Source organism: Myotis nattereri (genome assembly GCF_964212035.1).
Source record: "Myotis nattereri genome assembly, chromosome: 4".
NCBI lineage: Eukaryota > Metazoa > Chordata > Mammalia > Chiroptera > Vespertilionidae > Myotis > Myotis nattereri.
In genome coordinates, this window is record NC_138079.1 from 44,591,821 (window position 1) to 44,619,703 (window position 27,883).

At 37.6% G+C, this 27,883-nt stretch overlaps 1 protein-coding gene across 4 annotated transcripts in view; it reads left to right on the forward strand.

The window, feature by feature from the left end:
• Positions 1-27,883, forward strand: part of ATG10 (autophagy related 10) — a 202,562-nt gene that overhangs the window by 38,187 nt on the left and 136,492 nt on the right. For 3 of the 4 annotated variants that reach the window (XM_081089467.1, XM_081089469.1, XM_081089468.1), the window contains exon 3: positions 18,797-18,904. In XM_081089467.1, the coding sequence (XP_080945593.1) occupies positions 18,797-18,904 (108 nt within the window). Of the gene's footprint in view, positions 1-13,755; positions 14,629-18,796; positions 18,905-27,883 lie in introns of all 4 variants that reach the window. The other variant, XM_081089470.1, reaches the window with a different exon arrangement.

The window sequence follows — 27,883 nt, forward strand, 5'->3', positions numbered from 1 at the left end:
ATATCAAATTTGAAAAACTTGAGAACATTTAATCTGGAGAAAAATAGACTATTTTAGATATTCAAATGTGTTCAGTGTTGATCAGAAGGAGAATTTATTTTTATCAGAGGAACTTATCGAGGTTCGTTATCTGGGGGACATATATGTAGGCTCCCAAAACCTGGGAGTAGCACCATGTGAGAAGGGGTAACTGCAGCATATTTTCATTCTTTTGCCCACATAGTGAAGTGAGCCAGAAAACACAGTGGGGATTAAACAAAGTAGGGTTAAGTTTTCATTAAAGGCTGTGCCTTGCATTCACCACTCCTGGTTGCCCTGGCAACCAGGCTGCCTTGAATACTAATGACATTATAATGAGAAAAAAACACATGCAAATACAGTAAATAGTAATTAGAGGCAGAGCCATACATGGAATAGTGAGCTCCACCTTGGGAAGGTCTAGGGAGGAACTGGTGAAGGATTTGTACTGAAGACAAAGAAAGAGGTGATGAAAGGAAGACTTGGGGTTATGCATGAAAGCGTTGAGTCTGCCTACAGCACACTCCAGCATTTGTCTCCTGCAAATACCTGTTGTTTCTTCAAGCAGAATTTAGTCAAAGTCAGAAGCCATGCAATTGTGCAACCACATTGTCTTAAACATTCTACCTGTTGGCATCACTGTCTGGAAAAAGCCTTAGCTGTATTTGCCTTAGGTTTGGAGCAGTGTAGCAGCCTGCTGCTTGGAATGCCCTCTCTGCCCACACTAAGCAGGGCTGGACCTGCTCAGACAAGGTAGCAGGGCCAGAGTGTGTAGCCAAAGTCATTCTTGATGAAGAAAGAGACTTAATTCTATGTTGCTTCAGACGAGACAGGTAGGAACAATGAGGGAGTGTATTTGGTGAATATAAGGTGTAACTGACTAGTAATATATGCTCACTATGTCACTGGAAACGTGTCAGGAGACGCTGGGCGACTGCTTCTCTCTGGTGTGATGAGATTTTTGATTTGCCTGAATGGTTAGACTCAAAGTCTATGAATCTGCACTCAATTTAATTCCTTTCCCTTTATTTCATTTTATTTAGGCTCTTCTGTCTTTTTGTATTTTTATTGCCACGTGTCTGTGTAACTTTCTTGGAAATGGCTAGAAAATGTTATATTGCCTGCTTCATTTTATCCCAATTCTTTGATTTATTTTCTTGTGTCAGATAAATCATAAATCATTGATTAGAAATCTCTAGAAATAGCCATTGAGATTCATAAGCTTGCTATTCTTTTTCCTTTCTCAATTAAAAACAGTTTAAAAACTTCACAAGAAATACACATATACTTTTGTAAAATTTGCATTAGTATATTATTAAAAATTCAAGTAGTATAGATGTATATATGGTAAAATGTTAGCTGCCTCTCACCTCCTCTGCCAACTCCCAGTCCCAACTTCTCTGAAAAACCAGTGTTATTATATATTACTAGAGGCCCAATGCACAAAATTCATGCAAGAGTAGGCCTTCCTTTCCCCCTGGCACCCGGGACTTGGGCTTCCCTCGCAGCCCTGGCTTCGTCTGGATGGTCGTCTGGAAGGTCGTCTGGAAGGACGTCTGGTCTAATTAGCATATTATGCTTTTATTATTATAGATAATCTACACTTTTATGACATTATTAATATCTATGTACCAGAAACTCACCTTTTAAAAATATTAATTCATTTAATTCATAGAACCTTCCTTTGAGTGCTTTTATAGAGGGGGAAGGAAGGCCAAGAGAAGTTAAGAAACTTGTCTGAGGTGAGAAGCCAAATTTATATCCCAGGAAGTCTGATTTGGAGCTTATGCTTTCTCTCATCACATGATCCTGCCTGCCATGTGGGTAACCTATACATGTATGTTTGCTTTTTCCATATATCTGGAATCAGTTATTCCATATGATTATTCTTCAAATAGTTTTTTTAAACAATATTGAGAGGTCATTCCATATCAATAACTTACCTCTTCCAGGTTTCTTAAAATTGTTGCATATTATTTCCTTGTTCAGATGCACCATAATTTAAGCATGCCCTTATTTATGGGCATTTAATTTGCTATTGCAAATACTTTGATAAATATGCATGCAATACAATTTTTATGTGTACTTACAAATTTCTGCAGAATAGGTAGTTCAAAATAGAATTGCTGAATGAGCGAGGATGCTCATCTTACATTTTGACAGATAGTGCAAAATTGGCACATTATCACTCCCTTCTTGAAATATTCTTTGCTTGGCATTGGGGACACTGACCTCTTGGTTTCCTTCTACCTTGTGATTGTTCCTTCTTGGCTTCCTTTGCTGGTTCCTCCTCATCTCCCAACAACTCAACACTGGAGTGCCCCAGGCCTCAAACTTTGGACTACTTTTCCCCCCGCTAATTAGACTCACTCCCTAGGAGATCTTATCCAGCTCCTTGGCTGTAAATACTATATATTCACCAATGACTCTTGAATTTATATTTTTAGCACCTATCATATCCCTAACTGCAGGCTTTTATATCCAGGAACCTAATTGACATTTCATTTGAATGTCTGTCTATGAGGCATATTTAACTCACTTTTTCCTTAACCTTCCCCCCGCCTGCCACTTCCACATCTCAGCCAATATTGGCGCCAGTGTCTCAGGACAGGAACCTGGAGTTCTCCTTGACTCCTCTTGCTCTTGCATCCCATGTTTAATCCGTTACTAAATCTTATCAGCTCTATCTTCAAAATGTATTCATAATCAACCACTTTTCACCACCTCAACTGCACACTTTAGCCCAAGCTGCTATCATTTCTTGCCTGGCTTACTGCTATAGCTTCCTGATTAATGCTCACTTAGAATCTGGTCTCTAAACAGCAGCTAGAGTGATCTTTTAAAAATGTGAGTCCAACTTCTAGTTTTAGAGTAAAATCCAAAGCTTTGACCATAACTTCCAGGCCTAAATGAATCCCTGCCCTTTTCCTCTCTAATCTTATCTGTTTTTTAAAACTGTATTTTTATTGATTTCAGAGAGGAAGGGAGAGGGAGATAGAAACATCAATGATGAGAGAGAATCATTGATTGGCTGCCTCCTGCACACCCCCTACTGGGGATCGAGCCCACAACCCAGACATGTGCCCTTGACCGGAATCGAACCCAGGACCCTTCTGGACCCTTCAGTCTGCAGGCCAAGGCTCTATCCACTGAAACAAACCGGCTAGGGCTCTAATCTTATCTTAATATCACTCTTCAGCTCCTTCCTCTCAGCTCCAGCCACACTAATATCTCTGCTGTTTCCACCATGGGGCCATGGCACTTCCCATTCCCACCATCGACCGTTTCTTCTAGATAGCTTTCTGACTTGTTCCCTTACTTCCTTCAGATCTTTACTCACCGTATCAGAGAGGTCCTACCTGCCTAACCCTATCACGTTCAATCCCTCTTACCTGAATTTATTTTTATTGCACTTAAAACCACTTGCTTTGCATATTTAGTTATTTGTTATTTTCTGCCCTACCCCTAATTATCCAGAACGCTAGCTCCACAAGAGCAAGAACTTTTGTTTGTTTTGTTCACTGCTGTATCCCTAGGGCCTAATATGGCACATTGCATGAAGTAGGTGCTGTTACTATTGGTTGAGTGAATGAGTGAATAAATGAATGAATGAATGAGAACATGGACAAACTCTCCAGTCTATAGGAATTTATACTCCTATCAAAAAGTATGAGTATGTCCATTTTCTCATACTCTATGAAACTAGATATTACTGATCTTTAAAATATTTTCATTCTAAAAAGGATATATTGTTTTGATTTGCATTTTCCTCATTACACTGATGTTGTGCAGGTTTTCATATGCTTATTGGTCACTGGTATTTCTTCTAGGAAGTTCCTGTTTATGCCCTTTGTCTGTTTTACTGTAGGGTTGTTTATCTTTGTAGTATTGATTTGTAGGAGTATCTTGTATATTATGACTATCAATCCTTCATTTCCTATATATATTGCAAATATTTTTTCCCAGACTGTCACTTTTCTTTTAACTTTGTTAATAGTATCATTTGTCACACAGGAGTTTTTAATTTTTAATAAATCTGTCAGTGTTGTGCTTTATGGCCTTTGGGTTAGTTTTACTCAGGAAACCCTTTTTAACTTCAAATTATGAAAATATTGTCTTGTATTTTTCTCTAAACCTTTATTTTATTTTTTATATTTTAGGGCTTTAATCCACCTGGAATTTATTTAGGAAATTGTGTGATGTGGTAATTTAGTTTAGTTTATTTCATGCTGATCTAGTTGACTTCATATTTATTATTGACTCATCTAGACTTCTATCAGTGATTCAAAATTCTTTTTTATCAAATATTAAATTTTAAGATATAAATGAGTCTATTTCTAGACTCCATATTCTAATTCCTGATCGGTTTTTCTTTCTTCCTTTTTAAAATATATTTTATTGATTCTTTACAGAGAGGAAGGGAGAGGGACAGAGAGTTAGAAACATCGATGAGAGAGAAACATCGGTCAGCAGCCTCCTGCACACTCCCCACTGGGTATGTGCTCACAACCAAGGTACGTGCCCTTGACCAGAATCGAACCTGGGACCCCTGAGTCCACAGGAGTCCGCAGGCCGAAGCTCTATCCACTGAGCAAAACCGGTTAGGGCGGTTTTTCTTTTTTGTTACAGTAATATCGATTCTAATTATTACTAGTGCTCTTTAGTTGATTTTGATACCAGATAATCCTACCATTCATTAATGTTTTTTTTAAAAAATTAACTACCTCTTTTTATTTTCTTTTTAAGATAAATTTTAGAATCACTTTACAAGTTTTATAAAAAACCTAGGATTTTTTTCATGTCCTGTAGTCAAGTTGTAGTGTTTTCTTGACACGATGATAGGTATTTTCCTGGATATTTGACAATTTTTATTCATACCAAGAATGATGTATTTTCTGGTTATGATTTGATTATTGCTACATTTGTAAAGTTATTGATTTTTATCTGTTGATCTTTTTTCTGGTCACTTTCTGGGAGGCTTATTTATTACTTTTCTGTTGATTCTTAGATTAAGCAAACAATGAAATCATCTGCCATTTTATCTTTTCTTTTACAATAAATTTCTCCAGGCAGAGAGCTGGGACACTTGTAGAGCTCACCTTGTTTATTTCTCTTCTCCTAGAGATCCCTGTCCTTCACTGCCTGTGTCCAATATCTGAAAACCCTGATATCGTATATTTTTGTTTGGTTTTCTAGCTGTTTAACACGGGGGAGTAAATCTAGTCTAAAGAAACACTTAGAAAATGCCAAAATTCTTGGAGGGTACCATTGTGCCCCTCCATTATATGAAATGAAATTCAATTCATAGATTTTAGGTATATGATCATCAATTAAGGTGGTCTGTTTCTAATCCTAAGGTTGGGAACACAGCAGTGAGAGAATATGATTATCTCTTAGAAATGTCGGACAAGAGGTATTAAAGGAAGAGTCCCTAAGATTTGTAGCAAAAGTGTGGGGTAAGGTGTTATGTTTCTGCTCCTGTTACCTGATGCAAAGGGAACAAACTTTCTTCTTCTGAGACTTGCTGAAGTCAACTTATGGGAAGCAGGAGTTGTGATGGAAGATACAGAAGAGAGGGCATTCATTATAAGAGCTTTAAACATGCACAGGCTTGGCATGGAAATAACTTTGAGGGCAGAGATTGTGACTCATTCTGGGAAATATGTCAGGGAACTTTTGTTACATTAATAAAGGCTGAGTGGATAACACCCTCCCCGTCTCCTTCCTCCTTTTCCCTCTTCGCTGCCGACATTGTGAGTTTGCCATGTGTTTGGTGTTACACAGGTAGTGGATATTGGATGCATTTTGTTGGCAAATAGAATGACTCCAGTACAGTCTTCAATCTCACATTCTCTAGACCCCCTTGATAAGAAAGAGCAATTGTACTGCCATGTAGCTTTCTCTAAAAGCTGTAGTACCTCCATTTCCAATTTTTGGTCAAAGTCCTTTGATTTCCAGCAACAGCCCTGAGAATATGGCCTAGTATCCTCAGGCCGAAACAGCTTCTAAAGCAGTGGCCATGAACTCTGTCCCACCTCATCTGTTCTTCTGGGCAAGCTGATTTTGGACATCTAGCCTCTAGATCCAGATGGTGAGAGAATACATTTCTGTCATTTCAAGCCACCCATTGGGTGGTACTGTGTATGGCACCCATGCCAGGAAGGTCTTCCTTCCTCACTTTTCTTCTTCCCTCCCTCTTAGCAGAATCTTCTCTGAGTGGAACTGCTGAAGCTCAGGAACCCTTGATTTCCCCAAAAGCGGGAAAGTTAATAAGTTACTTGTACTGCTTTGCAAGAGTAGTGCTTTGATATCAAAGTGACAGCTTGCTACCATGATAATTTCCTACTGTCAGACTATCAAATTTCTTTCAATTTAGTTTATTAAGTACAAATTACTTTAATACTCTTAAGTCTCTGGAGTAATTTTCTTATAACAGATAATATTATAAAAAGAAATTATTTATGAAAAGAATAAGACTTAGTGTAACTTTCAATCCAGAAATCAAGGTAGGAAAGGTCAGAACTTGAGTCATCTATATGTTTTTTTCCTACTTTCTCTATGACATTGGAAGAGCAATGATAAACCTTTGAGAACATTTCAACTAGAGAAAACAAAATATGTTAAAATCTCTAGAAGCTTAACTTGGAAGTAGAAACAGAGATAGAAAGAAGTTATTTACTACAGCTCTCTATAACCCTTCCAATTAGTTATAGCATCCTTGGCCTCTCCTTGGGCACAAATAAGCAGGAACGCTCTGGGAAGCAAAACCAAATAGTTTAATGTAATAAAAAGTATGAGGGCACACAGAGATCCCACATCTATGAACTGAAAATTGAAAACTTAAAATGGGCAAGTTGAGAAACCTGAAAACCAAACATTACTAAAAAGTGAAAAAGGGAAAAGAGAATGAAATCCCACAAATGCTTAACAGTGAAACCTAACACTGTGGAGGTATCTGTTGAAAGTGTTAATAAGGAAAATGGAACCAGCATGATCTAATAAATTACTTTTGATGCTTTGGCTGCAAGAAGAGGAAGGGATTTAGCATCATTTAAACTGTAACCATTTTAAAAAAACCTTCTATTAAATAAGTAGGCTTCGTAAGTACATGTGTTAACATATGCATGTGTGCTTCCTCCCAAATAAGGTCTCTAAAAGGCCCAGGAACATTTTTCTGGCTACTGGCTTTGTTGCGCTTTGACCTGCGTTCATGGAAGGGGAGAAGGGAGTGTTCTACTCCTCATCTAGGAAGTGGAGAGGGGCTGGAGGTGGTTCTGCCAGGAAAAGGGAACAGGACTATTTTAAGAAAACTAACTTATACACAGGAGCACAGTGCTGGGATTCTCAGCATGTCTTTATTGAATGGAATTGAAAATCGAGGCCCTAAATCCCATAAAACAATGTCCACTTGCAAAACAAAGTGAAGATATGCTATAATTAAGTAGTGACTTAACAAAGAAGTATTGGCCTTGTTTTGGTTTACCAAGGAGATGGTTAGTTTAAAAAGGAGAGAAAATAAAAACAAAAATTAACGTTGTATAAAGAACATCTTATGGTTCTTAGAATCATATTGTTTGTAGAAAGTGGAAGGAAAACTTTAATGAACTTTCCTTAGTCTCCCTCGCACAATATTACTTTTTCTTTCATAGGTTGTACATTTATTTTACATTAGTTTATTTAATGTTTCAAATAAAAGCAATACATGATCATTGTAAAAATTCTAATAATACATACATATAAAAAATACAGATTAAAATATTTTCTTTCCTCTCCTCCGACTCAATTTTGTAGTTTGTATTTTTGTGCACATATAAATATATGTACAATATTTATGGTTTCCACCTAACATTCATCATGGACATCTTTCTTTATGAGTATATACAGAATGATTTTAATATTTCTTATTTTTTATTGATCTCAGAGCGGAAGTGAGAGTGAGATAGAAACATCAATGATGAAAGAGAATCATTGATTGGCTGCCTCCTGCATGCCTCCCACTGGGGATTGAGCTTGAAACCCGGGCATGTGCCCTGAATGGGAATCAAACTATGACCTCCTGATTCACAGGTCCATGCTCAACCACTGAGCCACCACTGGGCTATTTTATTATTTCTAGTATGCATAATATTCCATTGTATGGCTAAGTTAAATTTGTTTAATGGAACCCTTACTGATGAAGAATAGCTCCTTAGTTATTCTCATAGTTATTTTTGTAACTTTTTTATTTTTAATATATTTTTTTATTGATTTCATAGAGGAAGGGAAAGGGAGAGAGAGAAAGAAACATCAATGATGAGAGAGAATCATTGATTGGCTGACTCCTGCATGTACCCTACTGGGGATGGAGTCTGCAACCTGGGCATGTACCCTTGACCAGAATTGAACCTGGGACCCTTCAGTCGTTAGGCCAGCGCTCTATCTACTGAGCCATACCAGCTAGGCTTTATTTTATTTTTTTAATGTGAGCTTCACATTTGCTTTTAAAAAAATGTTTTAAAATATTTTTATTGATTTCAGAGAGGAAGGGAGAGGAAGAGAGAGATAGAAACATCAATGATGTGAGAGAATCATTGATTGGCTATCTCCTGCAGGCCCCCTACTGGGGATTGAGCACACAACCTGGGCATGTGCCCTGACTGGGAATCAAACCTGGTAACTCTTAGTCCATGGGACACCACTCAATCCACTGAGCCACTGCAGCTGGGTTATTTCTGTAACTTTAAAAGTATACTTCTACTTCCTGATTTTTCATCTTTGAACAATAACTTGTATTTTTCTGTGGTACATGGGAACTTAGAGTGTGTATACTATCACATTCCTTCCTGTTCCTCCCTCTGATTTTTAAATTAATTATATTATTAATTTTACATTATGAAGATCTGTATTTAAATTCTGTTCTGTAATCAATCCTCTGTGCTTTGTTTATAGGTCAATTATAAATTTAAATCTAATAAAAGTATGTAATACTAGAGGCCCGGTGCATGAAAATTTGTGCACTTGGGGGGGGGGTCCCTCAGCCCCGCCTGCACCCTCTCGCAGACAGGAACCCTCGAGGGATGTCTGACTGATGCCTTAGGCTCGCTCCTCTGCGGGAGGCAATCTGTGGGCCTATCGGGGGACAGCGCCGGCCGGTGAGAGGCTGGCCCCGCCCCCTGATCACCCCTCTGCCACCTCCGGTCACTGCCCCCAATCACTGTACCCTCTCTCTGCCCGCTGGCACCCACCTTGGCTGGCTTGGTGCTGCCTGCTTGCCAGCCCTGCCCCCCCACTGATCTGTCGTTCCATTGTTTGGTCGATTTGCATATTAGGCTTTTATTATATAGGATGTATGCTAATGTAAACAAGATTCACTGTTGAATTACGGATTGTGATAGAAGGCAGTATCACCCTCTGATACACTGCTGTTGAGGAGAGAATATTTTAAGTTAAAATCCTACAGATTCTCTTTTATTTCATACCATGAACATGCTTAAGAAAGCTCTTTTAACACATTGTATGCGGGGAACGTATTTATATGTTTTACGTTGACTGTAAGTAGTAGAGTGTGGGACACGTATTAATACGTTTTTTATAGACTAGCGGTAGAATGCGGGTAATGTATAAATACGTAAACTAAAGTTATTGTAATTTTACTGAACGTTGCCATTTGCCCAAAAAATTAGCAAAAATGGCCCGCGCCACCTGTTAGCGCGCGATAAAAACTACCCACAAACAATGTGTTAAACTGGATAGAACCAGAAAATCTCCAGTCAACAACCAATGGTCACAATGTTTTTGTGTGGTTTAATTCTTAGCTAGTGGAAAAAATGTGCTCAGTAGACATTTACATGTTAGGTCACAAAGATAAAAGCAATAATCAACACTACAAAAAGAAAAAAGAAAAAACAATACTCCAAGACTAAGGAAAATTTAAGACATACATTAAAGGTGAAATATGTTGGCCTGGCTGGTGTGGCTCAGTTGGTTAATTGTCATCCCATGCACCAGGAGGTCATGGTTCTATTCACCGTCAGGGCACATGCCAGGGTTGCAGGCTGGATCCCAAGTAGGGGGCCTGCAGGAGGAAGCCAATTGGATTGATGTTTCTCTCTTATTGATGTTTCTCTCTCTCTCTCCCTCTCCCTTCCTCTCTTTGAAATAAGTAAAAAAAATATATATATAGTACATATATATGTATATATATATTTTAATATCCATATTTTTACTTCTGGGTTTTTGATTTCTTGAGTTTTAGGGCTCTTGAATTTTTGCCTGAGTCAGAGGCCAACAGTTATCCATGAATTACTTTGACTGGATCTGATCACACTTGGTATTGACTCTAGGCATCCAAATCAGCCTTGGCCAGGATCTACACATGCCTTTAGGCGGTACAACAGTATCAGAAATTGAAATCATAGTTAGCAACATTGGGTGGGTATTGGGGGTGGGCATGAGGAGGAGACATAGTACTATATTCAGAATTGTGTTCTGCAGGATCTCTAAAGCTTTAACAATTACTTTTCTATACCATCTAACTTTGGCATTTTAAAAAATGCTGTTATTTTATGTTTGACCTACTCAGTGTAAGCTTTTCTTTTCAGCAACAGATTTTACATTTTTTGTCCCCAAGATTAATCACCTTTGGGCAGCTACTGATAGTTTTGGTTTGATCGTTCATCAAGGGAAAAGGGCAACTATTTGAGATCTGTGGCCTAGGTTTGGCCTGCTCCTCAGAGTTCCATTAACCCTGAAGGTTCTGCTGGTCAGTGCCAGCAGTGACCTAGACACTTCCACTTGTCTTAATTCCTCCCTGTGGCCTTGACTGAGCCCATCCTGCTGATCATTCTGGGAAGTTAACTTGAGTCCCATATGCACTACTTTACTCCAAAGTAGAGCTGAGGCTCTTAGATAACCACCCAATTATTTTAGATAACAGTGTTTTTTCTAGAGAAGATTGTTGAAAGCTTATTAAAACTCAACAACAGAAGCCCTATAGTTATTTGGGTAGTTGGATTCAAATAGGCATAACATAGCTCTCTGGGTGGCATAGCCCATGACAGCTGGTAAGAAAGCAGACTCAGACATGTGCTGTTAGGAAATCCTTAGATCTCCATCCAGTATGCAGTCAGCACAAACCAGAAAACTTGGTTATCTCCCTAGGGTTCTATAAAGCCTTGAGGACATTTTCTCCCTAGAAGTTTAAGATTGGAATGGATTGCAGCAATGTGATGGCCTGGAGACATATGTTCAGAGAGCAGTGAATGAAGTATTTGTTTAACATGAAAGTTATATATTTATAGGCACAAAAGGGTTTGTGCACTAAAAAAGTAAATTTCCTTCCTAACCTTCCCATCCTTTTCACCCAAACCCAGAGTTCACCACTAATACCAGTGTCTTGAATGTCTTTTCAGATATTTTCAGTGCATATACAAGCATATGCATTTATATTTAAACAAATGGTGGCATGATGTACATATATGCATACAGTTATGTACATATTTAACTTAATGACCTATCTTGATTTTATTCCATATCAATCGTTATAGAACTTACTCATTTTTATGCCTGCACAGCATTCCATTATTTGAATTTATCAATCCTCACTGATAAGCATTTAGGTTATTTCCAATATTGTGTTATGAAAATAATACTTTAATACATATCGTTGCATGAATTATGTTTCCTAATGTTCAACTATATCTGTAAGATAAATTCCTGGAAGTAATATTTCTGGGTGGAAAATATGTGCATTTTTTAAATTTGGAAAGTTATCACTAACTTGCTCTTTATGGAGGTTATACTAATTTAAGCTACCCTGTCCCTGGCAGTGTATGAGAGTACATGCCTATTTTACCCACATCTTTGTCTCCATAGTGTATTTCATGCTTTTTGATCTTTGCCAATCTGATAGGTTTAAAAAAAAGGTATTTTTTAATTTGCATTTTTATGGGTAACCTTGAACATGTTATGTGATTAATATCCATATTTACTGCCTCTTTAGTGAACTATCTGTTTATATTCTTTGCTCATTTTCTTATTGGGCTGCTGGCTTTTTTCTTTTTGATTTGTTGAAACTATTAATATATTGAGGAAATTAAAGCTACTTATATATTGACAAAATTAGTCCTTTTCTATAAGAGTGGCATGTAATTTTTTCACACTTTGATGTTTGTCTTTTGATTTTGTGATAAGAATTTTTTCATAAAGTAGAATTTATCAGCATTTTATTATGACTCTGAGGTTTTTATTTACTTTTAAAATATCTTTTTAATAGTATATATGTATTTATATTCTCCAGTGTTTTCATCAGCACATTTATAGTATTGTTTTTATCATTTAAATCTTTATTCCTTATTTTGGTATAAGGCATTCTATGTAGATAATGTGAGGAGTTTTTTGTTAGTAGTGTCTGGATTGTAGCATTTCCTATTAGTTTCTCTTCTAATAGGAACTATGAGAAGCAACCTGCTCTGTAGTGAAGGGCAGCAAGGAATCCTGATGGTAGAAACGGAGTTGGACATGGGACAGTGGCAGTTTTAAGTTATAAGATTAAGGCAGTGACAGAGGACTAGGTCAAGGCTGAGCAAGTTGCCAGAAAGCAGGGTTTGAGGTGGTAGTGAAGGCCACTTAGAAAGCCATTTCAGCACATCACAGCTCCAAGACGAGCCTCCACCGAGGCTAGAACAGCCCGGAGAGCTCCACGTGAGCCACAGTATTCCCGCAGTTGGCAGTTGTTTGTGCCTTTCTCCCAAGGCAGCTGCAGAGTACGGGATGACTGACTGTTCTTAGAGTTCAAAGGGGAGCTCCAGCTAATTTAGTGCAGTGGTTCTCTACCCTGGCTGCTGCATTAGCATCTACTGGGAAGATTCTGACTTCACTGGTCTGAGGGGGCACTTTAACAACAGTACTTGGAAAACTCCCCAGGTGCTGCTGATGTGTAGCCAGAGTTGAGAACCACTGTTTAAGGCCAACATTTTGCAGTTCCTTTGAGTCAGGGATCGCCGTGCAAGCCGCCTTCCTGCTCCAGATGTGCACACGAATCACCTAGGATCCTGTTAAACACAGATTCCACTTCAGGAGGTCTGGGTGGGGCTTGAGATTTTGCCTAACAGGCTTCCATCCAAATAACCCTGAGGCTGCTGCTTGTCCCCAGACCACACTCAAGTGACTTGAGCATGCTACTCAATGTGCAAAGCAAGAGTCTGCAGTAAGCATTTTTCTGCCTCCATCCGGCTCTCTGGCAGAATTTGCTTAGTGTAGTCAAAAGATCACTAGGGTCAACAGGCCTGCTTTTCATTCCCAGCTCTGCCCCTAATTAGCTGTAAGACAAGTCTCTCAAAGGTGCTTCAGTCCTTCACCCTCTAATCTCTGAAATGGGAGGATTGGACTGGATAAGGTTCCTTTTTTCCTTGCAGGTCCAGAGTGTTTTCAGACTCCACGGGACCAGGTGTTTGTGTGGAATGAGTCTGGCCTTTTTTCCCCCAGGGACTTGGGCCTAGGCCCTGAATTTAGGATTGACTGGAGGAAATAAAACTAAGCAATGTTAAAAATAAAAATAAGATTTTATGCTAAATTTTAAGCTATCGTAAGTACAAAAAGAACTCAGAGAAATCTGAGTGGAGAGTTTACTGGAATAGTTGGAAGAGATAGGAGTTACTAGGTGTACCGGTTACTAATGCGGATTTTTTTCAATAGATGGAGTTACACATATGTTGATATATACGATTTGATATGTATGCTATTTTGTTGTATTGACAGCAAGCTTCAAAACTTCATATGTCAAATTTTCTGAAGACGTTAACATCATAGATATTTTTACACTTAAGAATGTTGAATTTCGTGCCCAAAAGAGAGCATTTGCGGGAAGTTTTAATTCGTTACTTTATTTTGAAGAAAAGTGCTGCTGAAAGTTATTGCATACTTCGGGAAGCTTATGGTGAACATGCTCCATCTCAAGATACTTGTGAACGCTGGTTCAAACGCTTTAAAAGTGATGATTTCGATGTGAAAGACAAAGAACGTCCAGGTCAACCGAAAAAGTTTGAAGACCAACAATTACAAGCATTATTGGATGAAGATGCGTGTCAAACTCAAAAACAACTTGCAGAAAGATTAAACGTTGCTCAGAAAACAATTTCTGATCATTTACAAGCAATGGGAAAGATGTTTAAAGGAAGGAAAATGGGTGTCACATCAACTGAACGAAAGACAAATGGAAAACCGAAAAGTCATCAGTAAAATGTTGCTTCAGTGGCATGAAAGGAAATCTTTTTTCATCGAATTGTGACTGGAGATGAAAAGTGGATTTATTTTGAGAATCCCAAACGCACAAAAGCATGGGTTGATCCAGGTCAACCATCAACATCGACTGCAGGGCCAAATCACTTCTGAAAGAAGGCAATGCTCTGCGTTTGGTGGGATCAGGAAGGTGTGGTGTAGTATGAGCTTCTAAAACCAGGTGAAACCATTAATACTGATCGCTACTGACAACAAATAATCAATCTGAACCACGCTTTGATCGTGAAATGACCAGAATGGGCCAGAATGGACACAGAAATTAATTTTGCTTCATGATGATCCACCATCACACACTTCAAAACCAGTTCAAGGCACGTTAAAAGATCTTGCCTGGCAAGTATTAACCCACCTGATATATTCACCAGACCTTGCTCCTTCAGATTACCACTTGTTTGATCGATGGCACATGCACTTTCTGAGCAGCACTTCAAAACGTAGGAAGAAGTGGAAAATTGGGTCTCTGAATGGTATGCCTCAAAACAAGAAAAGTTCGATTGGGACGGTATCCACAAATTACCTGAAAGATGGGGGAAATGTGTAGCTAGCGATGAACATGACTTTGAATAAAGCACTTCTGATGTTTCTCTTGAAATTATCGTATTTTGATTACAAAATCTGCATTATTAACCCATTGTCCTTGCTGGTCTCTACTGCTGGTGCAGGGTGGTGGTTCTCAGGTTCTTATGTTCGTTGTCTTTAAAATGTATTCTTCAGCAATGAAGAACAAAACATATTTTTTTTTGCCTTAAATTAAACCAATGTAGGGGAGAGACCTACTTTTATGAAAGTAAATATTTGAAGAGAAACTAAAATGCTATAAACTCTTTTATTTCTATATTTATTTTTTAAGACTAATCTTGACTTTTAAGTGATTGATTCTGAAAAGAAAAACTATAGGCTGAATCAAAAACCTCTGTGTACCTCCTAATATATGCTAATAAACAATATCAGAATTTACCCCAAATGAAATTAATATTTCTTAAATTATGAATAATATTAAAAATGACATATCTCTCTATCTTAACTCAATGGAAAAGACACCAAATAATTTACTTAGATCTTATAACATAGGTACATAGGAATTTTTGACTCACCTCTTTTGATATCAAAAGAGATCCATTTTGCATTGCAATTAGAGTTTCACCAAACTGTAGCTTCAAGAAAAAGTTGTATGACCAGTGCTCGGGTATAGAAAAATATGAAATAACACAATTACCCTCATTTGATGAATTATATGCAGTATATACAATTTAGCTCTAACTGTTCTTTGAATATCTGAACAGTTGTTCCATGTTTTTTTCCCCTGTATTGCTTGATTAGTTTTAAATTGTAGACTGTCAGTACTTTTTCTCACAAACACGTAGCATTATGGTTTTATTGTATTTGGGAAATCTTTATATAATCAACTATTGATTATCTGTCATACCATAGAGTAGCAAATCTTCTAGTTTTAAACTAATAAACATAATATATGTCATTTTATGCAAAGAATATTTTGGTTCAAGTGACAGACAACCCAATCCAAATTGGGTGAAGCAAAGAAGCGAGTTTTGAGGGTCATGTAATTGAAAAATTGAAGGGTAGAGCTAGCTTCAGCTACAGTTGGTTTAAATAGTATAATCAGGACCTGGTCTCTCAGCATCTCATGCCCTTGCTTCCTTTTGTATTGGCTTCATTCTCAGGCTTCATTTAATTACATGGTGGCTGCCAAAACTGGCAGGGTTTTATTTTTCTGTTTCAAATCCAGTAGAAAAGAGAATAGTCTTCTCCTCCTCCCCTGCCCTCCAAAGTCTTGACTCACATTTCATTGGTTCTGATTGGATCATTTGCCCTCTAGTCTCTGATACCAGCAGGACTGGTGCCCTGATTGGCCACCAGTGACTGTTCTTAGAGCTGGGGAGCCAAGTCCATGCTGACAGGGGAAGGAGGAAAAGTGTCTACTCTTCCCAAAGAAGGGGGAATGGATACTTGATGTAAAAAGCAACAACAACCGAAAGTACGCATCTCTCCATTTACATACAGTATTATTCAAAGTCATCTACATTGGGTAAATACAAATATTTCAGTGGTAAAAGGCCATTTAGGGATATGCTTTGTAGTTGGATCATATAGAACTGGATTTTTTAATATATATTTTATTGATTTTTTACAGAGAGGATGGGAGAGGGATAGAGAGTTAGAAACATCGATGAGAGAGAAACATCGACCAGCTGCCTCCTGCACATTCCCTACTGGGGATGTGCCCACAACCAAGGTACATGCACTTGACTGGAATCGAACCTGGGACCCTTCAGCCCACAGGCCAATGCTCTATCCACTGAGCCAGACCGACCAGGGCAGAACTGGAATTTAAAATAATAATTTCACCTATAAAATGCAGAACCTTAATGAAATAATAAAAGATATTGGATACCTGATTGCTTACCTTACAGGCAGGAAGGATATTTAAAATATTTAAGAACCTGGGGCAGTGGCATCACCAAGTCATTCTGAGTTGGGTCCAGTCAGTCAGAGCTGGTGCTGAGCACCACCGACTGGCAGGGTGCTTTGGAGTTGCTGGCAGGATGTCAGCCTTGCTAATGGGGAGGCGTTGTAAAGGTCCTGCCATATTTCTCAAAACATATAGTTTCTGTGTTTGTTACCTAACATTAGACCATAAACAGGGTAGGTTACAACATAGAAATTTATTTTCTCAAAGCTTGGAAGTCAGAAATCAAGGTGTCTGTCTGTAGGGCCATGCTCCCTCCAAAGGCTCTGGAGAAGCGTCGTTTCCTGCCTGTTCTAGCCTCTGTTGGTTGATGGCAGTCCTTGTCATGTTTCCGCTTGTAGATGCACCACCCCAATTCCTGCCCTGTCTCCCTGTAGCCTTCTCCCCGTGTGTCTGTGTCTCTGCAGCCACAATTTTCTGTTCTGTTCTTATAAGAATACCAGTCATATTGGATTTAAACAATATGACCTTATCATAGCTTGATTACCTCTGTACAGACCCTATTAACAAATAAGGTCATACTCTGGGGAGACATGAACTCTGAGGGGACACTATTCAACCCAGTACAGTTACCTAAAATCAAATGCTCTTGCATAGTTGGCATGACACAATTTTTTAAAAAATTTCAATGTTAAATTGCTTACAAACACTGTAGTTTTTTCTTGTCTTATTTTATAGTGAAAAACTAGATTTTTGAATCTCAGCAAAAGTATTTAAGGGAATTATGAATTTTTTAGTTGAAATGCTATTCTATATATTTTTTACTGCATCATATTAAGTAACCACATATGTCTTAATTATAACTATTTTAAATCTGTTAAAATGTGAATGTTAGTGTGGCAATTTGGTGAAGAATTAATAATTTTTATTAACATGTGAGTATGTTTGTGTATGTAGAGGTATTACTTTTTATACTTTATTGAATTCAAACAAGTTTTGCCTAAAAGAAATAGAACTGATAGCAATTAAATGAACATCATCCATTAGTGTATTTAAGAGCAAGTATAAAAAATAGGAGAGATAAAATAGGAGAGAAATGCAACTGGTGAAGGGCTTAGATATCCTATCTTTCAGGGAACATTTAAAAATGTTGGTAATTGTCTTAAGTCTTTGAAGAATGGCTCTGTGGAAAGAGTATAAATTCTAGAGCAGTGGTTCTCAACCTTGGCTGCACATTAGAATCACCCGGGAATCTTTTTAAAATCCTGATTTCTGGGCTTTATCCTCCGGAAATTCTGTTTCTTTGTTATGGGGTGGGGCGACAACATTAGTAACAAAGAAACAGAATTTCTGGAGGATGAGGTCCAGAAATCAGGATTTTAAAAAGATTCCCAGATGATTCTAATCTGCAGCCAAGGTTGAGAACCACTGTTCTAGAGGGAAGACCTAAGACCAGTGAGTTAAGGTTAAAAGGAAACATATCAGTCATCGTAAGACAACACTTTCCCAATGAACAATGTCCCATGTACCAAAATGGAGGTGGCAGTGGTGTAAGGGAGTAAAAGGTAGGCTCCTGGAAGTGCTCAGGAAGGTACTGCATAATTACCTCCCTGGGACATTTTAATGGAGATCTTGCCTTGATCAAGGAATTGAAATGAAAGGTCCCTAGTTTCAAGATTTGTTGCAAGTTCTCCTAAAATTTTTCTTTCTTATATGTTGTGAAAATCAATATTACTTATGTGACAAGATATTTCTATAAGATATTTATATGCTTTTTAACAGCTGCCAACCTAAAAGCTTTGCTTTGTGACCTCTGCTCTATGGAGTGCTTAAGGGGAAAAAAGGGGGAGTAGGGATTTAATTTAAAAGAAGGAAAAGTATCAATAAGTGAGAAAGGTGGGGAATTAAAAGTTGTATTTATTGGATGAGTTTATCCCTATTATCTCATCTCATTTAATATACTTAGTTTTTTATTGCTCAGTTTGGAAGTTATGAGTAGCTGTAATTCTTAGAATAATGAATTCTTAAAATAATTGGCATTTTCTTATGTATTTTTTTGATGATGGAACACAGGACTGTTCTGATGGATATATGTGCAAAATACATTTTCAAATAAAAAATGGGACAGTGGTGTCACATCCAGGGACATCTGCCCATGTACAGACGTGTCTTCCTATGGAGGTGAGTGATTTACCATGTCATATTCTCCTTTTCAGTCTTTGTGAGGTATAAATTTAAAATTTAAAATTTGTTAAATATATATTTAAAAAAATTAACTGCCATTGGATCTCAGGCCTGCTGGCAAAGGAGAAGTGAATATCACCTGTCAGGAGATATTTTCTTCATATATATATATATATATATATATATATATATATATATTTACTAAATTTTTTTCAGTGACCTTGGGTAATAAAATTATACAAGTTTCAGGTGTACAATTCTGTAATACATCATCTGGATATTATGTTGGAGACCAACCCAAGTCAAGTCTCCTTCCATCACCATTTATCCCCTCTATATCTTTTTCTACCTCCCTCCACTCCTCTTTCCCCCTGGTAATCACCAACTGTTGTCTGTGTCTATGAGGGTTTTTTTGTTTTGTTTTGTTTAATCCTTTCACATTTTTCACCAAGTCCCCCAACCTCCTTCCCTCTAACAGCTGCCAGTCTGTTCTCTGTGTCTATGAGTCTGTTTCTATTTTGTTAGTTTATTTTGTTCATTAGCTTCCACATATAAGTGAAATCATACGGTATTTGTCTCTCTCTGGCTGGCTTATTTCACTTGGCATAATGCTTTCCCAGGTCCATCCATGCTGTTGCGAAAGGTAAGATTTCCCTCCTTTTCATTGCTACAATATTGAAGGCAGGAATTGTGGTGCAGTTGAAATCCACTCGGAGTTGTAGAGAGCCTTTACCCTTTTGGCTTCCACAGATGCCTTCCTTCCATTGCCTATTGGTTTTTATTCTGTGAACTCCCCCAGGACAATACAAATCTGTCCCTCTGCTGCTTAACACCTGGCTGGAGACCTCTGTGCCTAGTTTGCCTCTAACTCTTTTCCCCTGTGCTCTTTAAAATATGCTAGATCTGGGTCTCATTCTGTAGAAGACTTTAACCTTGACTTGAAAATTTTGCTAAATTAAATTTTAATATGGTGATAATGGCTTAGTGGTTTTCTGGGATATTTTCAATGTAATTTTTATCAAAATGTAAAGTAGCCTTTTTGTATTTGTTGTTATTAATAAATAACAATGTTTATATGTTCAGTGTGAAAATGAAAAATAGAGAAAAAGTGAAAAGAGGAGAAAAAACTCCCATGAATCCTTCAACTGGAGGTAATTACTATTGATATTTTCATAAATACTCTTCCACATATTTCTGTCATGTATATACATACATAATTGTGTTTTGCAATGAACATGTATATTACAGACATCTTCCCATGTCATTAAATGTAGAATTCCATAGTTCTCTTTTAATGGTCCCATTATATTCTATCCTTTGGATGCACCATAATTAAGGAGAGCCTATACTGAAGTAAAATTCTTGAATTCTAAAATAGAAACTTGGGGCTCTAATTGCTTCAACACAAAAGAAGAAATCACTTAGAAATGCTTAGAATTCTGAGTATTCTGGTAAAATGGGTGAAGAGCCCCCACCCCCCCCAAAGGAAGACCTTTTTCTCATCATCTATTAAATCAGATCCATTTGGCAATCTGGCACTAGCCCCCTCTGCCTGTGTAGGATGCTGGCCTGGAAGTAACTCTCACCAATATAATTTGGTTTGCAAGTTATTCTTGAGGATATTGTTCTCAGTAATAAATCAAGTGCTCCCAGTGAGTGCTCAAATCTTGATTACTACTTCATGGGTTGAATAACTGACATCAAATCTGAAGCCAAGCATGTTAGGAAGCTTTTCAGTTCATTATATATTAACTTAAGAAATACACATGGAAATGATGATTTAAAAGATGAATTACCAGCTTTTGCTTAACAAGTTGGCAGAGACTTGGAAAGCACTAAAAAGTGGTGTTGACAGTGTGAGGGAACTGACACTTTCTGCTTGATGTTTTAACTTCACAAAGTTGAAAGATGTGCACATACTATGAACAATCTATTCCAAATCCAGGAATTTAGCTTCATAAAATATAAATTTTCTAACTTTTTTTTTTATTTTCAACACTTCACAACAAATTTTAAACATATGAGAAAATTGAAAGAATTTTGCAGTGAACATCCATGTACTCATCACCTAAACTCTACCATTAACATATTGCTCTGCTTGCTTTATTATATATCCATCCCTCTATTCATTTATCAGTACACTTTTTTTGATGCAAAACTTTTACAAGAAAGTAAATTGCAGGCAAATATTTACAAAATAATCTGAAATGTACACAAATATTTACCTGCAACAATATTCATTTCACCACTATTTATAACAGGATAAGATGGAAATAACTGAAATGTTCAACAGTAATGAGTTAGTTTAATTATAGCACATCCCTGTGATGGAGTTCTTTGTTCAGTAGGTCTGGAGTGAGAATTTGCAGCTCTAACAAGTTTCCAGAGATGCTGCTGCTGCTGGCCCAGGGACCACACTTTGGGAACCACTGCACTAATCTATAATAGAATGTTAAAGCATGTATGAGGTGCTGCACAGCTGAGATGGTTAGTTAATATGATGTATGATAGGGCTGATATTGCAATAATATTGATGGAAGAAAGATGTCTTTGGTTGAGCCTGTGATGGAGATTTCTGTTGATATGCTCTTAGCAGAACAAGGGATAGAAGCTAAGGAAGAATGTCATCTCAGCTAAAGATTAACTTTAGTCTGATCCCCTGGGAAGCTCTAGAGCAAAAAATACACCCAGAATTAGTCCCACTTTATTCTCTTGAGGCCAGCCTTTTGTACTCTGTGACAATCATTGACTTGTCAGTCAGCCATTGGCTGAAGTGGCGGGAGACATAGCTTCCCAAGTAAGGCAGTTCCAGTTTTACTGAGAAATTCTTCAGGAAAGGGGGCTGCTGTGTGTTATCAGCTGAATGGGGATAGGTACACCATCTTTAAGGGAGCCTGGGCACGGCATGAATGGTTTTACTATCTGAAACCAACAACATTGGATCTATAGAGAAATATATATATATATATATATATATATATATATATATATATATATATATATGGTCTGCATTTAGATGAAAGGGGGAGGCTTGACAGCAATTTGTTTGAGAAACAGCTGGTGATTTTAGTTGACTACAAGTTCAAGATAAGTGAAAAGAATGCCATGGATGCTAGGAAAATTAACTAGAATCCAAGCTACATTAATTAAAGCATAAATGTATCCCAAATATGGTCTGAGGGCCCCTGGTGAGGTGTACCAGAGATACTTTCGGGGACTCACAAGGTCAGTTTTCTAGGCTACCTACCTGTGATATTGCAATAGAGTGAATGCAGAAATCCTTAAAAGAACCCAACTGTCTTCCATTAAACCAGACAGTAAAAAGATTTGCAAAAATGTAAAACACTTTTCATACTAATTTATCTTGTTTTGGAAAATATATTTATTTTTCATAGAAATATGTTATATTGACACATATTTTTAAATGAATTAAAAATATTTTTTAAAATTTCAATTTTAATTTCTAGTACAGTGAATATCAATAGATGTCACTGTCTTAAACAAAAGCTCATTGGAATACTCCATGAATTTTAAAAGTGTAGAGGGGTCCTGAGAACAAAAGGTTTGAGAACCACTGATCTAGATCAACTAAATATTGCATATTACATGTGAAGAACACTGATAAGTAGAATATATAATAAATGAACACATAAATAATAGCTTTAAAATACATTATAAGTAGAGTTCATCCATACAGAGAGCATGCCAAGGGCCACAGTGGGCTTGAAAACATAGTGAGGAATATTTGAGGGCTCTGGGGATGTTAAACTAGAACTAGAAACTTAGGAAGTTTAGTTTTCTGCAGCTATATCTAGAAGGGTTTCCTCTGGAAGGACTTGATTTGTTTCCGAGGATAGAACTAGTTTGTGTCTGGAAATTATTCTAGGCAAATCTCTCTAATGTTTAGACTTGCCTGCAATGAAATAGGTCTACTTGTAAAGTTATGGGTTCCCTCCATTTTTGTGGCAATGTACATAATGCTTTTTCCAGAACAGTGTTCACCAACTGAAATGTTCAGATGCTGAGAGCATGAGGCAGGTGATGAGTGAGTGCAGTGGGTCCCTGGGAAGTGGTGGGAACTGTGGAGAAGTAGAGAGGGCATGACATCCAAAGGGCACTAGGCATGCAGCTCCAGGTGGATTTTCAAGAAAATGCAGTCATCTGGATTTTTGTGTGTTGGCTTAATTAAAAACATATTTATGTACAGGCCAAATAGACTATATTTATATGCTGTAAATGGTCCTCAGGCCATCAGCTTATAACCAAGCTTCTAATATTATAGAAAGAAGACCTACATTGTATAGAAGACTGAGCTAGAGGACCTCTGAATTCTCTTTAGAATTTAAAGCCTGGTAGTTCCATAACTGTTCAATATCCGTACACCACGTTCCCTACTTAAAAATATTCAAAGGAATGCCTCTGCTGATAGTTGTTTAAATTTTTAAAATTTTTTTTTTATGATGTGGGAGATCAATTTACTTCTTTGTTCTAACTAGATCCAGCAGTCTTGATTGCAGAAATATAGTTGGACTCATGATGTTTATACCTGTGAGATTATCTACAATATTATATAGACAATCGTAGAATTTAAAAAATCAGAGTGAAGGGGAGAAACAAAGATGGCGGCATAGGTAAAAACCGGAAATTGCTACCTCCCACAACAACTTCAAAAATACAACGAAAAGACAAAACGGACATCATCCAGAACTACAGGAAGGCTGGCTGAGTGGAAATTCTACAACTAGAAGGAAAAAGAAAAGCACACGTAGACTCAGAGGAGGTGCAGAAGCAAAGTGAAGAGGTACGGAGGCTCCAGCGCCCAAGGAAAGGGGCAAGCACCTGAGGATGCAGCTGTCTTTTTTAATCGGGAGGGAGTCACAAGCTCCCGACTGCTCTGAACTCTGGTTCCGGGAAGTCTCTGGGGACCCAGGACTCATACGGGGAGTAACTGGACTGTCTGGCAGCAGGCAGAACTCGGAACCTGAGGGCGGCTTTCCCTCAGAGGTGCTTGCAGCAATTACCAGGACACTGAGACGCATGGCCCCTTAGGGCAGGGTTGAGGATCCGCCATAGCTGCTTGCTCCGCCTTTGATTCCCTGAGACCCCGCCCCACCCAGGCTGGGGCAGAGGCTTTTGCATATGAATGCCCTGGCCCTTTGCAACCTGAAAATTACCTAACAAATTGCAACTGGTCCAGAGAGACCCAGAACTTCCAAGAGAAGGCCCAAGGCCCCACATCAGCTTGCATTGCTTCACAGCTGGGCCTCATCTGGGCACCTCCAAACTCCAAAAAAGGAAGGGGAATCTGCAGTTCTCTTCTTAGCTCCTGCTGGGTAACCTCAGACAGAGGCTAAATTAGCACCTCCTTAGATCCAAGAGCCACTGTACCCAGTGGTCAGAGTGGGACCATCCAGATTACAACTCCTCAGATCCATAAGGGACACACTCAGGGGGCAGACTCAGTGAGCACCAAAGCCCCACTGAAGCAAGTCTTGCCCCAGAAGGGTGTCTTCAGCACAGAAGTTCTCCCACTGCAGACACAGCTGATTCTCACTGCCAATTGCCTGGAGGTCAATTCCTCCCAGTGATCCTACAACAATCAAGGCATAACTACAACAAGACTGTGCACAAAGCCCACAAGGGGGTGCACCAAGAGTGTCCACCTCAGGTAACTGGGGAGGCTGAGCCACTGGGCCCTACAGGACACCTAGCACACAAAGCCACTCTACCAACACAGGGAAGCATAAAAAATGCGGAGACAAAGAAACAGGTCACAAATGACAGAAATGGAGGAAAGCAAATGACTGGATATAGAGTTCAAAGCCACGTTTATAAGGTTTTTCAAGAATTTTATGGAAACCACTGATAAATTCAGTGAGACCCTGGAGGATATGAAAAAAGACCAACTGGAAATTAAGCATACACTGACTGAAATAAAGAATAATATACAGAGATCCAACAGCAGACAAGAGGATCCCAAGAATCAAGTCAAAGATTTGAAATACAAAGAAACAAAAAATACCCAACCGAAAAAGAAAAAAGAAAAAAGAATCCAAAAATATGAAGATAGTGTAAGTAGCCTCTGGGACAACTTCAAGCGTACCAACATCAGAATTATTGGGGTACCAGAAGAAGAGAGAGGACAAGATATTGAAAACCTATTTGAAGAAATAATGATAGAAAACTTCCCCTACCTGGTGAAAGAAATAAACTCAAGTCCAGGAAGTGCAGAGAACCCCAAACAAAAGGAATCCAAAGAGGACCACACCAAGACACATCATAATTAAAATGCCAAGAGCAAAAGACAAAGAGAGAATCTTAAAAGCAGCAAGAGAAAGACAGTCAGTTACCTACAAGGGAGTACCCAAGCGACTGTCAGCTGATTTCTCAACAGAAACCATGCAGGCCAGAAGAGAGTGGCAAGAAATATTCACAGTGATGAACAGCAAGAACCTACAACCAAGATTACTTTATCCAGCAAAGCTATCATTCAGAATTGAAGGTCAGATAAAGAGCTTCACAGATAAGAAAAAGCTAAAGGAGTTCATCACCACCAAACCAGCATTATATGAAATGCTGAAAGGTATTCTTTAAGAAGAGGAAGAATAAAAAGGAACTCTTACCATTTACCACAGCATGGATGTAACTGGAGAGCATTATGCTAAGTGAAATAAGCCAGTCAGAGAAGGATAAACACCACATGATCTCACTCATTTGTGGAATATAATGAACAACATAAACTGATGAACAAGGACTAATCCAGAGACGGAGAGGCATTGATTGGACTGTCAGGCCTTGGAGGGAAGGTAGGGGAGGGTGGGGGTAAGGGGGAAAGATCAACCAAAGGACTTATATGCAAGCATATAGGCCTAACCAATGGACACGGACAACAGGGGGGTGAGGGCATGAGCGGGGGGGGGGGGGGGGCGGGAGGGGGGGTAGGGGGTAACGTGGGGATAAGGACACATATGTAATATCTTAATCAATAAAAATATATATATATAAAAAAATAAAAAAGAAAAGAAAAGAAAAAAAATAAAAATAAAAAATCAGAGTGAAATATAATGGAATATATAAGTGAAATAATTTGTGCAAATCATAATATTTTTAAAATATAGTTTAAAATGATAGTTCAAAGACTGAGTTAATATTTAGAAATTTCCTGAATATAATGGGGTGTCTTTTAGTTCTGGTTTTGGACAACAGGAGTTCTTATAGGTTAATCATATTAGAGGAGGCATTTATTGAGTGCAGTTAATATGATTTACTTGTGATATTTGTGAGTTTGTGAAGTGACAAGCAGGATTATAGCAATTTTTGAACAAAATCTTTACCAGTAATCAAAAGAAATTTATAGCCTCAATTTAAAATCTTCTAAATATAAATGAGTATTTTCAACAGGAGACAACATAATCAACACTGATCCTTGGGATTTCTTATTATATGGAACTCTTATTTACTTAAATTGATATTGGTGCTAATGTGCCACTTTGTCAAATTATGATTTTTTGAATTTGAATTAAGTTATAATCATGTAACTATAGTGAAAAACATTAACAATTGGTTTGCTTTAACAGATATGAGCTGCTTATCCTTTCTACAGCCTTATTTATATAAATAAAATAATAATTTGAGAATGGAAGTGTGAACACAAGCTTTCTATGCCAAGTAGGCGATTTTTGATGAAAATTAGTCATTTAAAACTTGTATGTGTATATTTTTGCAAAGTAACTGGAAACTTTAAAAATACTTTGTAAGATTCTAAATTAACTCACTGGCTAATGAGGACTACAATGAGTAGAGTAGAGAAACAAGGTGTAAGTTTTTATTATGTTCAGCATTAAACCACTCAATAAAAGGAAACAGTGAGGTGAATATTCAATATGGGATTGATTGTTAATAATCAGTAGTAGAAATTATTAATAAATGCTTAGAAGAGGGAAACACCCAACAGTCTGTAGAATTATTTTTCTGTCTGATGTTGCTCTGCTTTTTCTTTTCATCTCTAATCTCTTAATTTATGAAATTCTGAATTATTTTCATAGAATAGCGATGGCTCAGCTTTTGTCTTCTTGGATACCCATACGTATTTATTTTAAACTGGTCAATGCTTTTTTTTATACTATTGAAGTTCAGATTTTTCTGTCTGAAGTTAGATTACTGAAGTTCTATTTTTTTAAAACAGATGTCAGAGATGGGTATTGAGCATATACTACTTATTCATCATACTATCTTCATTACTTTAGAGCCTCAGGTTTCACCTTCAGATTATGGTTTTTTTTTTAAAAAAAAAAAAACTATGAAAATGATAGTGTCATAAAAATAGCAATGGTAATGATACCGCTGTAATAACCTACTGGGGAAAAAAAGGATTTTTATCCTAGGGCCTTGCAGGCCACTCACTGGGACCTTCCTTGGTCAGGGCAGGTAGAATATTATAGAGAGCCCTCAACCTATCATAAATTCCCCGAAGCAGAAAGCTGAGAAACTGTAACAGGAGATGATCTCAATTGCCAAAAGAACATATTCAGAGAATGATGATCTTCTGAAGTAACCAGGTCTTCAAATACACTCATTTGCCCTAAGGATTTTATTAAGTGGCTTCTAGGATGAGTTCTATTTTGTATGTCCAAAATAGACTCATATGTCAGAATAGTGTGTGTGTGTGTGTGTGTGTGTGTGTTTTAATAATGGACTAAATGACAAGCCACAGTTCTCAGTGTTAACAATTTATTTGTAAAGCAACTGCTATTTTTAGAAGCATGGGCATGTTGATAAATGTAAATGATGAGTAATAAGCATGATTACCCTTAGTGTTTGAAAATGTAATTATTAAAACAATGTTAAAATACAAGAAAGTCTGTTATATTTTATGTGTGTAGAAACAAACAGAAGCATGTGTAGTCATCACTACTATCTATTGATTGATAGATGAATCTCATGCTGATAAATGGATTTTTAAAGAAAATAATTATT